Below are 16,480 nucleotides of genomic sequence, written 5' to 3'. Positions count from 1 at the left end.
TCAGTAATTTTTGTAAGGTTTTGTAACTCCATGAAGAGCTTTTATGCCTTTAAACTTTGTAATTTGTATATAATCCTTTGGTTACTTGCAGGTGAAAGTCTGTGATATTTGTGGGGATGCTGGATATGGTGATCAACTTTCAATCTGTAGTGTTTGTAATGAAGGAGCTGAGCATATGTTAGTATCAGTTCAAGTTTATGTATGATACACACTCATTTAAAACATAAGCTATGTAGGATGAAAGAAGCAACCTTATAATATTATTTTATTTAAACACTATGACTGCATTTTCTAGAAATGTATTTATGAGTTGTGAGCAATTTTTTATTTCTGTAGATATTGCATGGAGAGAAGGTTGGAGACCCTTCCTAAGTATTGGATTTGCATGGAATGCCAAATGAAAAAGAAAAAGAAGAAAGAGGACGAAAGTAGTGATAAAAATGCTACAATAGTAGACATGATTGCATGCGTTAAAGATTCGCATATAGGTTCATGTTTGACTAGGGTTGCAATCAATGCATCTGACATTAAACCATCAAGGCCGAAGGTAGATAAAATTATCATTATAAATGTAGATAATGATTCAATGGGTGTTTCGCTTTCACAAGATGTGCATAGTGAGCCCTCAGGTCTTTTGGATAATCCAATGGCTGGGCCAAACAATGACACCTTAGAGAGAGATCGTGTTTCTTCCATGAAAATGTCAAGGAATAAGTCTGCTATTGGTTCATCTGCCTCTAGACCAATTCCTTCACAAGTTGGTGATAAAGAGATGTCATTTTTGCTTCCGTCTAGGCCAAAAAACCTTGCAGAGAAAAATGTGATCTCTACAAAGAAAGATGGAAATTTATTCCATATAAAGAAAAAGGAAAATATCCAAGTCTTTCGAGATAATGAAGGGGTGAATGCTAGAAAAAATCCTCAAACACGAGATGGTATGCTAATACTCACTACAGTAGGCCCCACTGCAATAAAAAAATAAAATCCATAGTTTATTATGTCTATATATGGTTCGTAACGTGCACATTGTGTGCTAATGATGATCTTCAATTGTGGAACAGATTCATACATGAGAAAAATATCAGAGGCCTTTGATTGTTTGAAAGAAAGCAGTACTAACGAGAAAATAACATCTATAAGATGCAATATGTGTTGTCAAATGGGGCATGCTATGGAAAACTGCAGTTTTTCTTCAGATGGAACAAAAGCTATTTTTTCAAAGAATTTGCTTGCAAAAGAATCAAATGACAATAATCACAGAAGAGGTTTTCAATGCAATAAAGTACCAATGAGACAAGAAAGATTCGATACCGATGAATCAGAAGAAAATAAAGTCAGTTCTGGGATACTATACACAGACTTTGGAAACAACATGTTTCATAACAAATATAGCTTGGATAAAGAAACAGGAGACATGTCTTATGGCGACTCTGTTTCAGATATAGGAGCAATTCCCGATATTCAAGTTTTATGGAGGTATACCCTCTTTTCTTCCACATTTTTGTGCTTTAGTTTTTAACGCTAGATTTGATGAATTTCTTTTGCCACACACACACACACGTATATGTAGTGGATCTTTCATTGTTAATTTCGACACGACTTTCCGGAAGTCTTACAAGGGACTGCAAGCATATCCTTCTAATAGAGCAAACCCTAAAGTGTATGAAGTTATGAAGAGGTTACCCAACGTATTAGAGTTGGAAGAGTTACAAAGAGGTTTGGAAACCAATTCATGGCCAAACTCATTTGAGAAGTTTCCACCAAGTAGCAACAATATTGGAGTATACTTTTTCCCTATCGACATCAGAAGGTTTGGAGTAACTAATTTTTTTTCTGTTATTTACAATTGTTTGTGCATGGTTAGCCTACTTTTTATGTTTCGTATGGCTCTCAGTCATGATCTATGGTACAAACCATTATTGGATCGTATGTCTTCGAAAGATCTTGTCTTGAGGAAAGAGTTGGATGTTGCACAACTTCTCATATATCCTTCAGTTCTCTTGCCTAAATCTGAGCAAAGTAAGGAGTTTGTTGTTTGTGTTGTTTTCTTTATTTGTTATTTCGTAACATCCAATTTTTATGCTTTGATGCTTGTTGGTTGGTCCTAGGTTGGAATGATAGGCACTTCCTATGGGGAATATTCAGAACTCACAAGGTTGTTCGTGAATGAAGTACTTGAGAAGTATGGATGATGAATCATGGAAAGGCTCTAACATTGGTATAAAGAAGTCTTTGTATCATGGAATGGAAGTGTGTACTTGTATGATTTACTTATAAATGGCAGAAAAAATGGAAGTAGAGATGAGTATATTTCATTCATTAAGAACATCTGATGATATTTTGTCTATAAGAACATCTGATAATATTTTGTTTGTAAGACCATCTTATGATATTTTGTCTGTAAGAACATTTGATAATCTTTTATTTGTAAGACCATCTGATGATCTTAAGAACTCGATGTCATGGGATTGGCTTCCATAACCATTATAAGCGGAACAGTATTTGATGAAATTAGTGAGAAAAGTGATGAATAACTGAAAAAAGGCAACATATATGATCATTGTTTCTATATTTTTGTGGTAAACTTAATTTATCTCCTTTTGATTGACAAATTCTTTACTTGTAGTTGGAATTAGTGAGATGTCAATATTATTTCATCATTGCATCATTCTGCTGATGAAGACATGAATACCACCTCGGCTTCAATTGAACAAAATGCAAGAGGCCCTGGTTTTGTTCTTGCTATGTCATAGCGAGGTTAAAGACATGCTATGTTCCTTTCTGTTCTGATAAGAATGTGGGAAAGACATTTAACCATGTTAACTTTGGGGGCTTATTTCAGTAAGAAAGAAACAAGGTAAAGCTTTTGAAGGTGCAAACCCTGCTTTGGATGTCAAGATCAAGTATGTGAATATATTCATTAGTCAACGTGAACCTTTAGTGCCATTACTGGAGGATAGCGAGCCAACACGCACACACTTAATCTACAATGTCAAGAAATACTTCAGCAAGGATGCAAATCACAAGGGCATGTGGGAGGCTATATGATGACCAAGGCAACGTCTTCAATCATGGACACACTACTCTTAACTCTAGGATCACAAACACAGTATGGAGGATGTACAAGGTGTGGTTGAGATAGTTGATCAGTATAAAGGAAAAAGATTGGTTCAGAATGTTGCAAAGATGTTGATTGGTATGAAGGACAGATTGGTTGATTGGTAAGAGGTTGTGCAAAGTGTGGTTGAGCATCATTTCAACTGTAAACAAAGATTGGTTGGGCTGAACAAGGTTCTCCTTTTCTTGAAGATTGTCAAATGGAAATGAGAGGATGAAATTTGGCATCTTACTAGAAGGCAATGATGAGATTCCAATTATCTTATGGAAAACAGGGAATTTGTGGTAGAAACATGCTACCATAAACTAATGTAATGACACGAGAAAGTAATGTATTAGGATCTCTTTGGTATTGTAAATCAATCTAAGAGTGACAAGCTTGTGCATAATGAGTAGTTAAGTGGGTTAACGAGTAAGGAGTAAAGGGATTCAAGATAAAAAAGCAAAACCATGAGCAAGCAAGGGCAACCTAATCTTGACTAGAGTTAACAAAATGAGGCCACCTTACAAGAGTATTTCAATGCTCAGCATGGATGACACTGACAAAGAGATAGAAGAAAAGCATAAAGAGAACAATGAAGACATCAAGGAGGCCAATGAGAAGGCCCAAATGAAGCTTAAAGTGACGAGCAAAGGTGATGCGATGACTAATGCTTTTAGCTCATTGAGAAGTGATGATGGAAAGAAAATTTTGAAGAGGTGCAGGAATGCAAGAAAGAGGAAAAACAAGGAGTTTGGGGGATAGCTCGGACAATGATTCTAAAAGAGTTAGACATCAAGGAGGCCAATGAGATGGCTCCAATGAAGTATAAACTAAAGACCAAAGGTGATGAGATGACAAATGTCTTTAGCTCATTGAGAAGTGACTATGACAAGGAAAATTTGAAGAGGTCAAGGAGTGCAAGAAAGAGGAAAACAAGGAGTTTGGGGATAGTTCGAACGATGTTACATTTGAGTATCTTCAAAGCTTTGTGCCCAATATCCACCATGCTTGAAAAAGAAAGGATAAATTTAGTGTTAATTCAGAGGACACAATGACTAGCATCTTTGAAGCTTCCTACCTAAGCTTCACTATGCTTGGGCAAGCGAGGATCGTGGCAATAGTCATGATGATGCAATGACTAGCATCTCCCAAGTGCCCAAGCTTCAATGTATTGGAGAAAGAAAGAATAGAATATGAGGGAAAAGATGTGGAAAGACATAATCAAACCCAAAAACTTTGAGAGCAAGAAGTTGAAACAATCTAGTCAATGGCATGAAAATCATCATCGAAGCTTTTGAATAAAGTTAGAAGATGCTCCAAAAGGAGGAGAATGAAGATACAAAGAAAGAAATTGAGGGAAACATGAAGTTCGAGGAAGACCAAGTGAGTTAGGGAAGTTTGACATGTGTCCCACGTGACATCACTAGCACTTTGAGCACAAGTCACACCATGAGTTAGGGAGACGAGAGGAATGACAAAAAGGTGAATGGGAGGTATGATACCCTAGGGGATTATAAAGAGTTCAAGAGTCCCTAAAGATGAGCAAATATGTTTGAGAGATAAAAATGAGAATATCGTCAACGTTGTAGAACCAACTTACAAGGAACTTTAATATCAAACAAAAAGAGAGCAGAGAAAGGTAAAATGTGTAGACTAAAATGAGCAATTGAAGGATGAACAAAGAAGAAGATATTGGGATAATCATGGTTAATGCCTCACTAAATGCTAGTAAATCCACTTTTGGACAGCAAGAGAGCTCATCTAGGGCTATAAAATGTGTGTGTGAAAGGTACCCCAACCATAGCTTCTAAGTGGTGTAACTCATGTTCCCTTATCTTCTTAATTGTTTCTACACCAAGAGTTACTTTTAGTCCCGACATCTCCGGGTGTTTGGTTGTTCTTTGGTTTTCTAATTCAAACAAGCTGACAGGTGCAGGTGTGTCTACATTCATTGTCTCCCCTTGTCCCGGAAAATTTTTATTGGTTACATGTTGGTGAATATTAGAAAGGTTATGGTTAACATTTTGTAACTTATTATTTCTATGTTGTTTTAGCTCTAAGATATAGCTACCTATTTTTTTTATATCTAGGGTATCTAAAAGTTTCAAGAGGGTGGGAGAGGGTCCTAGTAACTTGTTACTATTTTGCCCTTATCTCGGCGTAAGTTGGACACTTGCATGTAAAGCAATATTCATCCTCTATCGCTATGTGACATAATCTACATATCCTTTCCTCTCTAGGGACTCCATTAGTACAACCCCTCTCAATCTCAAGTTCGTGAGATGATATTTTAAGTTGTCCAATAACAACCCTTAGTGAGTTAAGAATGTATCTTACATATTTTGCTAATGTAAAAAAACCGAAGTGCATGAAGTGTTCCTTATATTACAACATTTTAGATAGGAGTGACTCTAGTGGGTTGATCCATGTATATCAATTGTAAATGTGCCATATTTCTTGGCATATTACTTTAGTATAGTTCTCATGAGAGAATAAAGTTTTATTAGTCTCGTGGTTGTACCTAAAAGGAGGTAGGTTATTAATTTTTAGCTCATCTGCAAGAAGCCATCTCACCACAATGTTATACAAAGAGCTAGTATCTTTGGACTCATAGCGTGATTGAGATGCCTCAAACACTTGACAAGATATCTTGTGATTGGCTATGTATTATATGAATAAAAACTACAAGTTGGAAAAGTGTTTCTATAATGTGAGCTCTAGTCTAATAAATGTCATGTGGCATTATCAATTTGCTTCGGATTTGACGTGATAACATTGTTGCCAATGGTCTCTATAATTGCATCCACATGAAAGATGGTAGCCCTGGAGGCCAAACAATTGATGCATACATGAGGTAAGGGGTCGTTAATGAGTTGACGAGCCACCCCTTAGTTCATGGCTCTTGAAAGTTTGCCTAGTGGCATTGTCTCTCTAAGGGTGAGAGGGATGCATATCTTCTCATTAGTCTTATTTTCTAAGACCAAATTTGGTCCATGAGACAATTTGTTACAACAAAATGGGATGTGTACCTAACATTGAAAATAAAAAATAAAAAATCATAGATAAAAGAGTTCTAGTATTGTACAAAAGGTGTTATGGGGTAACATATTTTATAAAGGAAATGGTTATGTGTTGGGCCTCGTTTTATTTCCATCCAAGTATCTTGAAAAAGAGTGGGAGTTCAAAGGGTTTCAATGTGGGTGTTGCACGTGGTCCCAATGCAAAAGGTACCCCGACCATAGCTTCTAGGCAATGTAACTCACGTTCCCTTATCTTCTTAATTGCTTCTACACAATGAGTGACTTTGAGGCCTTAAGATATATAAACTTAATGATGTTTTAGTTCTAAGATATATCTAGCTAGTTTCTTTATATCTTGGGTATCTAATAGTTTGGAGAGGGTGGAAGAGGGCCCTACTATGTCTTGGTATTTTTCCCTTATCTCTACGTAAGTTGTGTTGGAGACATCCATTATATGACTGTATTCAACAAGTTGGACACTTGCATGTAAAGCGAAACTCATCCTCTATGTCTATGTAAAATAATCTACATATCCTTTCCTCTTTGGGGACTCCCTTAGCACGACCATTCTCAACCTCAAGTGGTCTCATGGTTGTACCTAAGAGGAGGAAGGTTACTAATGTCTAGGCCGTTTGCAAAAAGCCAACTTACCCTAGTGCTATACTAGAGAGAGAGAGAGAAAGAGATAGATTATATTATCGTCTTTAGAGGTCAAATATGACCTATGAGACAAAAAATATTACATTTCACGTGATACGTTTGAAAGTGAGTAATGACTCTCGATGTTCAAGAACTTTACCAATGAATGTTGTAATCGAGAGTGCACATTGTGGTTGTGAGAGAAATTTGTGCAAGGATTGGGTTTAGTCGAAGAGATGTGGAAAGCATGGTCGAATATGATCAAAGGTAGAGCATTGTATCTTGAAAGTGTGATACTTAGACTTGCGAACTTGTTTAGGGCAAAGTGCATAACCGACCACTCTCATCACTTGTGCCCCAACACCCTATCTCACATCGCAATGCATTTGAGCTAAGTCGCATGGAAGCAATGGTTCGAATGGTAGATAATGGGATAGGCTCTAACATGTATCGATGTGTACGGTTCCCCCGTTCCGCAAAGAATATGGTTTTGTAGTTAGGTGCAACATGTGTAGTATAATGCGTGAAGCGTGAGCGTCCACATTTGTCCCATGCCATGATAACACCGATTCATTTAGAACAGGTAATATGTCGCAATTTAAGAATAGTCCGTCCAAAAAAGGCACAAAGTAGGTCATTTCACAAAAAGGACCATCGCATGCGTAAAGGGTTTTGGAAATTGAATCAAAATATATTGATTTATACCATGTCCAAAAATTTAGGACTTTCAAAAGATGCCCCTAATAATCGACACGTGAAATTTACAGAAGAACATACAAAAATTACAAAATGACTAACATGTATATTTATACATATTTGTGAATCACCATATTGATGTAACATACAATATTTACATTTCATATATGAGATCCATGACTTCCCAGAGATACGCCTTCCCCTTCAGACCCACCCGATGAACTAGAAGAGCTTTGCGAGGTCTCATCCTCATCATTACTAGCAACTGATGCATTGTCTTCATCCAATTGCAATCCAACGTCACTGTGATTATGAGACATAGTCCTTGTTCGTCTCTATGTTTTGTCAACAGGCACATCTGGGATCTTCTCTTTTATTATCTTGATTGTAGTCTATCTTAGATGGCTTGTTTTGGTCAAGGAGAAGTCATACACAAGTATGTCGACATGATCAAGTGCTAGACTAGATGTGCTTGGTAAATTCTTTCTTCTTCGCTTTCTGCTTGTGCCTTCAACATCCTTAACCATCTCTAAAGAGTACTTCCCAGTAAATGCATATTTGGAAGAGGTATGATACCAATGAACCATAATAGACTTTACTTGATTGCCTTCATCATCCTTAATAATTTCAATGATTTTGGCAATCCAAAAGGGATGGCCCAACTTATCACCCCCAACTGATGTTGCAACCAACATACCAACTTGTAGCTCATGTAGATTGCCTTGCCACCTCGCCTCTGCAACATGTGATAATCTTGGTCCTACGTAAATATCTCTTTGTCATGGACGAACTAGATTATTCAATTCAAGATTATCTAGTTGTTGTAAAGGAGTCGTGCTTGCCATTGATGGGCCACCAAGCGCCCATTCAAATTGATTTTGTAGTGGCCAGTACCCTGTAAAGTGGGTATCTAATATTGTATGTTGATGATTAAAGAAGACATCCCACCAATACACATCCTGATCACCATCATACTTTTTGATTTGCTCAATATTTTTTTTGTTTTTCCTCAAGGCACCGCATCCAATATATCTTTTTCTCTTCAATTGAACTACCAACAACCAATCTTTTATGGTTGTCATAGGGCATTTGCTCAGCACCATAGATTATTGCATCTGGGAAATGCAATAAGAGCCTACATCCGTCTTGTGGCTCCCATTGTGAACTAGATGAGTATTGTTTGGCATACAACATGGTCTGGTTGTGACCGACCACACCTTTTTGGATGAGGAAGACGTGGTTAAAACTTATATTATTAAGCGGAGCAAGAACCCTACATCCAGTCCCATCACCATTCAAACAAGAGCGCTTGAAATCATATACTTCATCTAAATGTTGCACATCTGGCTTGGGGGTATAAGCTTCGACAATCAACCTTGATCGCACAGGAAGTGTGAAAGCATCGGGCCTCGCTAATTTCTTGGAGAACCTACTAAATATTTGATCTATGTGATCATGTGTATGACCAACTAGCAAGAAGTTGACCTTAATATTTTGGAAAATACCCTTGTCTACTAACATGCTCAGGTAACCAAACATAGTTGAGTTCTTGTTTTCTCTCGCTGTGTTGTCAAGTTGCATGTATAGTACTGGTGGGAGTAAACCTTGCCAATTCTGCAGAACTCTTTGCATGACTTGGAACACAGTCCACCCTCAGTCCTTCGGGGTAGCTTATAAGGTGATCGTGGTGCAAGGGAATAGGGATGCGTAGTGCGTGATTTGTAAGCCATAAGGGGGAATGGCTACAACCGAACCTCCATAGGAGCGTAGTTATCCAACGTGTACTTACCTTGTGTTTACTAGAACACAATCGTGTAAAGAGAACGGGAACGAAAACAAGAGACCAATAGACATAATACCAAGATCAGAGAACATAAAACTATATTAAAACGGTGCTCTTACAATACGCTAGTTGTTTACAATGTTCTTTCACCCTTTATATACGCAGGGCTTCTTATCGGTTACGCTTCCTGCGTGAATAGTTAGACACATTACTTTAACACCCCTAATATACTAATCTATTTACGATGCGTTATGGACAGTGGTTACAATTCCAGCGGACAACAGACTGTAACTGTAAGATTAGGGTCGTTGTGGATATTTGGATAAGTTAAGAACATTTGAGGCCTTATTGTTTGACAATACAAAAGACATCCTACTATGTGCATCTGCACTAGGCATTCATCTCCAATATCCTCAGGCAATCTTCGAAAATGTGACAAACAAGTTTTCTTCCGATCCATCCCATCTATAATCAAGCACATCTATCTTTCTGACGATTGAAGCGCTTTTTGACGATGGTGCATAGCTTTAGATCTTTCCAACACTTGGGTTTCTCGATGCTCTCTCAATAAAGCCTTATATTTTGTTATTTCTTCATCTATTATCCCACTCTTTGCCAAGCTTTTTAAACTCGTGCAGATCGAACAAATACCCATCCGGACCTTGCGGGGTATGACCACATTGTTAAACTTCGATCTCCATAAACGATTGAAATGCCTATATTGTATATAAGCTACACTTTCCAATAACATGTCATCCTTATAGGCTTGGTATACCTCACGACAAGTGAAGTTATCTTACAAATGTAACCTTCTAATGGTGGGCATAACATCACATTGCTTCGAGAAATAAATCTCCATCCATCTAACAACATGTTGCCCAATTAGGCCCTTATATGAAGATTCTCTATTGTTGAAAGACACCCACCACCCCTTCAGTAATCGATGTTGAATTCTCTGTAGCCTCATGTTCCAAATGCTATAAGAAATTTTAAAAGCAACTCTACAACTCTCCGTAGTAAGTGAAAGGTAGTATTCCACCTGTTGAGAACATGACACTGCCAGATGGTCCTTAACAAGTTGCATATTGGCAATCAAGAATGTATCTTGTTCGTCGCCATTGAGAGACAAAAACTTTTGTCGCAACCCCTGCAAGTTTGCCTTTCCAAATATTGATAGAAAAAGGCTCCCACAACATACCTTGCATATGTCAATTGAAATTTTTCGATCCGAACACAAAAAATTATATCATTTAACACTCACTTGTCAAGGAACTCTTTGAAAATTTAGAGGCTTATTGACACAGTCTTCGGTAGCATTCACTAAACTAGATTTGACATGAGTTGTATCTAATTTAATATATCTTGTTTTACCTATGTTTAATGGCTCTATCGAAAAAATTGACGTCGAGCTTTGCTCTTGATCGTTGTTGGTCTTAACATGGCACCTTTTATTATTAAAATGGCTATATTTCTCGATTGAGAATAAGGAGTTATTAGATAATATAACACGCTCAATAGACAACAAAGAATTTTCACTCGACTTTGAAGACATTTTGCTCAAGGCTAAGTAACACAAACAATGTCCAAAATAGGCACAAGCTTGGTTCTATAATAAGCACCATGTCCAAAAACATATTTTTTAATTTTTTTTAAAAATAATTAAAAAAATATTTTTTTTAAAATTTGAAAATACAAAATAAAAATTATATAAAGAGAACTCATCTTCTATTTCTCATTATCACGTTCAAGTAGAAGAAGAGCACAGGAGCACAAGAGCACTCAACAACCAAAATCGTCGAGTTTTCGCCTCCCCGATCGAATAAATATCTCCGACATCAATATGAACAAGGGAAAGAAAATTGCCAAGTATGTTTTCCAACCCAACATTTTTGTAAAGAGTCAGTGGTGATTCTTGTGTAGCGGAAGAGATGTGTGTTATGTGTATGTGTGAGAGGAAAGAGGAGTGGAGAGAAACAGAAGATGGATAAGAGACAAAATGAAGTACTCAAGAAGAAGGAGATGTATATTAACAATGAGTATATAATAGATGAAAATGTAGCATTATAAGGAGTCACAACTGACTTAGTATGAAGTATAATAGAAGACCTTGAAAGAGAAATATTGTGTTTTTGGGGCAACAATTAATTATTGTGTGGAAAAGATATCAAATTGTCTATCAAAATGAGTCTTTTTTATGTTGACTTCCCTTACTTTTTTTAAAAAATGGGCCTTAATTATAGGTATTTTATGACCTACTATAGCTTAAGATAGTAGAAAATAACCCACAAATTACCTTTACGATAGCAAATTATCCTCAATATAGTTATGGAATCAATATAAGTCATACCTCCCCTTTAAGAGAATATATAACCCTATATACTTATTACGATATATATTTTCTAAGTTGAATAGCCCTTATTAGAATAGATTTTTGAATATAGGACTACCATGTACTCTAAATGCATGATTGATATTTGTAGTTCACCACTAATCGCCTGCTAGTGAGAACCTTTCTTCATCTACTTATTTATATTTTAATATACAACCTTAATCTACGTGACCACCTAACTTATGTTTTTGCATGTACTTTCTTAAATAGGTCGTTTGAGAACCTGTCGAACCGACCCGTGAAGAAAATAAAGCTTCGCATACAGGGTTCTCCAATAGAAGCACAGACCAAGGTAGCTCCCGAGTCCATGAAGAGAGGAAAAAAGCTTCTCTTCAACGAGGAGTCAAAATCTCAACCACACATTGACGTTAGCCAAAAGAAACTTGTAGCAGCTACTGGAGGTGAAGACCTTCCTGACCGTGATCTAACAGACAAGGAATGGTTTATGCAATACGTCGACTCAAAGAAAAAACTCGTATTGTATATAGCAAAGAAGAAGGGGGAGGGGCAGCTTGGAAAGGAAACCCCATTTATGTATGGTCATATTCTACGATTTGACTACGAAGATGCAGATTCGGCCAACATACTGGTAATGATAGAGTGCTCCAAGGGGGTACGTAAAGTGTTCCTTTAAGAAGATCTTCTAGTAAAGGAATCTTGTGGGCCAGAAGCGTTCAAAAAAGATCTTGAAAGCTCACAAAACCTTATTGTTACCTTGAGGCCTTATATACAAGGCCATGTAACTCTAAGAGATGAAGTGCCCTCCCCATTGAAGGCCACAAAAAGGGTATCCAAAGTACAATCAAGACCACCAAAGAAGAAGACAATCAAAATGTCGGACTCCGATTCAACAAGTGAAAACGAAGAGGAGGACACTAAGGGGACGCCAGGAGCTGAGTTGGCATCGGGTGTTTTGTCATCCGAGCAGAATAAGATAAGAAGAGAGTTAATGCAGCGTAAACTGGTCAGGAAAGGGCAAGTGTTTAATTTGCCTATAACACACATCCATCGGCCCCCTATTGATGAAAAAACAGGTCGAAGAGCACTTGAGATTAGAGAGCCACACCGCATGCATGTTCAAAATCTCAAGAAAAAAATGAAAATTAATCCTCATGCCACTGTGGTGCCTTTTATTGTTATTGTAGATCCTGAAGAATGTGAAACCATTGAAGATTTTTATATTAGAAAGCATAATCAATATAATTACTTTGTCATTGGTGGATCGCATTCAGCGGAGGCACGTCGGCAACTTGTGAGAGAACATCCAACGACTTTCTTCTTCAAGTATGCCGAGTGCAAAATTTATGTTGGGCTCACAACGGAAGAGGCTAAGCTGTTGGCATGGGACCATAATAATGATAATGACTATAGGCAGAAAATGTCGTCGATTGAGCGTATACGGTTCTTCCACCACGAGTATTTGGACGTGAAACAAAAGTTTGGTGTGAAGCTACATCCAGGTCTACGACGTCAATGTCTGCATGAAGTCGGCATTGTGGTAGATGATAATGTTAAGTCTGATGGTCTTCGAAAATATGAGTCTTGGTTTCAACTGGCCTTTTGAGATGGAGAAGTATGGGACCTACAAGATCAAATCTTCTCAATGTGGGAGAATAAGGAGGTAAAGGGTCAACAACAAAAGAAATGTAAGGTTGACCCTCAACTAGAGTTAAAGTCACAAGCCGCCAAGAAAATTGACTTGACAATTGAAGAAGCGGCTGACGACATGAAGTTGTCTCTGTGGAGAGCGATGCAAGGCATTAAGGACGAGCAACTTCTTGTGTCTGTTTTGTCACGGGTTGTGGCGAAAGATTTAAGCCTTGAAGAAATGGTCACTGAGTTCAATAAGGAAGTCTTTCATATACTGATATTGAAGTCTATATGGTGTAATTCAAAGTTCTAATCTTGATTTCTAATTTTACAGTCATAAGGTGTACATGAAGATCCAAGAAGTTATGATGAAACAACTTGGATGTATAACTTGGGAACAAGTGACCGAGGATTATCCTCTAACGTCTTCATATAAGGCATTATCAAAGTATTTTATTGCATTCAAGGATTGGGTTAGTATTGGTGGTTTTTCATTACGCTTTCATCATATGTAGAGCTTGTATAACAATACCTGATGTCCCATTGCTTCTATTAGAAACCGTGTCGTGGCAAGAAACAAGGAGAAGTTAAGGATATACACGATTTCCCTACATCCTTCCTTGCACATCTCGAGCGAGCCAGAAAAGAAAAGGATCGTTGCTTAGTCAAGGCGTACAAAATGGAGGAAGATGGCTCCTTTAAAAATTTTAGCCACAAAAAAGATATTACGAGAGATCTTTACTACAATGTGGTTTGCGGCGATGTCGTCGACTTGATCCAAAAAGTTCCAAAGAAGGAATATACGCTAATGATTGCGGATATTCCTTATGGATTTTGAATGGCTGGGTCATCATACGATGATGAACCATTTAGGCTTAAACAATTGGAGAAGATGGTCAAGGATTTCGTTGAGCTAACAACTACATCCTTGTGGCGAATAGTTGTCTTTCATAGTATGGACCAAGGGTACTCGGTAGCTCAAGCTTTGAGATCTCGTTGCCATGGCATCGAGAACCTTGCATGGTAAGGATTATTTATAGTGTCATTCACTATATTGCATTTCTTAACGTTGTTCAATCTATTCTTAACTCGATGTATTATTTTTTATAGGATAAAAACCAATGTAAATAGAGGGCCAACTTTTCGGTTCGTTAATGCCATTGAATACATCACGGTTGGCTACTTTGATGAAATTAAGAAACAAAGAATCAAGGAGCATTCTAATGAAGTGGGGGGTTCAAATCTACTGGTATATCCAGTAGTGACACGGAAATTGCGACATGTCACCACGACAGAACGGGGACTTGTCAACCCATATCAAAAACCTCAACGACTTATGATGCGCTTGATCGAGATGTTTTCTATCGAAGGAGACTGGATATTAGATCTCTTTTCTGGCACAGGTATTCCTCGAACTAGGGTAACGATCTTGAGATAACCAATACCAAATCTTTTTTGGTTGACAACTAATTCTTCTTGTTACTTACTTCACAGGAACGACGTCTGCATGTGCATTGAAGCTCTTTAGAAATACAGTTGCATTGGAGAAGGACGAGGAGCAGGGTATATTTATAAATATGAGGATTAAGGCTTTGTGGGAGTGCCCAGACCAAGATGAGGAGGTCGGTGCAAAGAACCTAGCTAATACAGAAAGGTTTCAACCTGCCTCGCAAGAGCCTATTCCTCCGTTAGCCGGCGAACCGGGGGAGCTAATAGAGCTTGATGATGAGCTTATAGAAGATATTTCGTTGGCTCGGCTAACATGGGAAGCCAATGCACATATAGCCGAAGAGAGTTCTACACAAGATGATGAAGAAAATGATATTGATGAATTGATTGCTATGTAATAGACTCAATGAAGAAAATGACACTGACGATTTGTTTGCATTTCACATTATTAATACAAATTTTGGGTTTTACTTAGTGGATTCTATTCTTTATAATCTTCTATATGTTTCAATTTTATTTTTATATACTTGGTTAGTAGATTTATGACATTGGTTGCACCGCGTGCATAACTGACTACCAAATTTATGGAGCAACATGAATTAGTTTAAATTGAGGCTAAATTTGGTCCAAGCTAACCTTAACATAACATGGCCCTACAATTGTTGTCATGACTGTCCATGTTGTTATTATGGATCTTTGTCTTCTATTGTTAAAACTATTATGTTTCTATTCCATTGCTGCTTAGATTGTGTAGTGTGTTGATAATGGTTCTACTTGCGTTATCGTTCGGAGTTTGATCCTGTGTGAATCACCTAAGCAATAGAGTAGATCAATTTTAAATACAGGTATGAAAGCCTTAATAGGTTTGTTATTTCCACGACATTATCCTAAAGTTCACTGCCTTACATTGTCCACAATTATATATATATGGTTTGATCCCATATGAACAAACTGAGGAATAGATTAGATCAACTTTAAATACAAGTATTGAATACTTTAATAAGTTAGTTATTCCAATCACATTATCCTAATGTGCACTATCCTACATTGTCCACAATTATATACATGCATGTATGGGTCAAAGTATAAATTATAACTCATTTTATTAGTATGGATACAAGTACACCTCATATTTTTGTAAAACTTACCTAATTAATATAAGTCTTTAAGTTAGTGTTTCCCTTGTCGCACAATAGTGACATATTGAGCCATTGTTGAACTTTATTATGCCTACATTAACTTATCAACACGTCCAAACTTGCATGATTTCTAATGATCTCCACTCGTAGACCTATCATGTATTTTAATATTTGCAAATTCTCATCAAGTTGAGGAACATGTGATACTAATGCATCCAATTTTTGTAGAGAGGGTGTATTTGCTTCGTTTTAAGAAGATTCTACAAGTGGAATGCGCAATCCTTCCACTTGTGAACGCGAACGTGTTGAGATAAGGCTAGTAATGAATAGGTAGAAAGAGAGATAAGTTATGAATCTCGTGAATCCCACGAGTTTAGTGTATTTAATCAATATTTAGATAGTAAGAGACAATTTAGATGACAAATTCGTGAATCCCACGAATATATTATATTGGTCCTTCCTTACAAAATAATCAACCCCCATATACATCTTTCCCTCCTCCTTTTATAAGGATGGGAGAGACTAAGCATAGCGTCCTTCTTTTTCTAAAGTGTTCATCTGCCTAACGTGCTTTTTCCACTATGCTTTTATTTCCTAAATATAGTGCTCATGCATGCTAGATGTGCACGAGTATTTTTTTTATTGGTTTATATTTTTCTTATAAATGGAGGTACA

The 16,480-nt window shown here is 37.2% G+C and overlaps 1 protein-coding gene across 1 annotated transcript; it reads left to right on the top strand.

Annotated features, from left to right (window-relative positions):
* Nucleotides 1-513: 513 nt before the first annotated feature.
* LOC147865429 (uncharacterized) lies at nucleotides 514-2,569 on the top strand. The gene is made up of 5 exons (XM_087318233.1): nucleotides 514-935; nucleotides 1,062-1,476; nucleotides 1,571-1,810; nucleotides 1,895-2,019; nucleotides 2,109-2,569. The coding sequence occupies exons 1-5, from the start codon at nucleotides 587-589 to the stop codon at nucleotides 2,168-2,170; spliced, it is 1,191 nt and encodes a 396-aa protein (XP_087174359.1). The 5' UTR covers nucleotides 514-586; the 3' UTR covers nucleotides 2,171-2,569.
* Nucleotides 2,570-16,480: the final 13,911 nt, after the last annotated feature.

This window comes from Azolla caroliniana, unplaced genomic scaffold (assembly GCF_043228905.1).
Source record: "Azolla caroliniana isolate FFs.n. ecotype wild unplaced genomic scaffold, voAzoCaro1.0.p SCAF_4, whole genome shotgun sequence".
Lineage (NCBI taxonomy): Eukaryota > Viridiplantae > Streptophyta > Polypodiopsida > Salviniales > Salviniaceae > Azolla > Azolla caroliniana.
The sequence above is the reverse complement of the archived record's forward strand: the minus strand, read 5'-3'. Positions and strand labels throughout refer to the sequence as shown.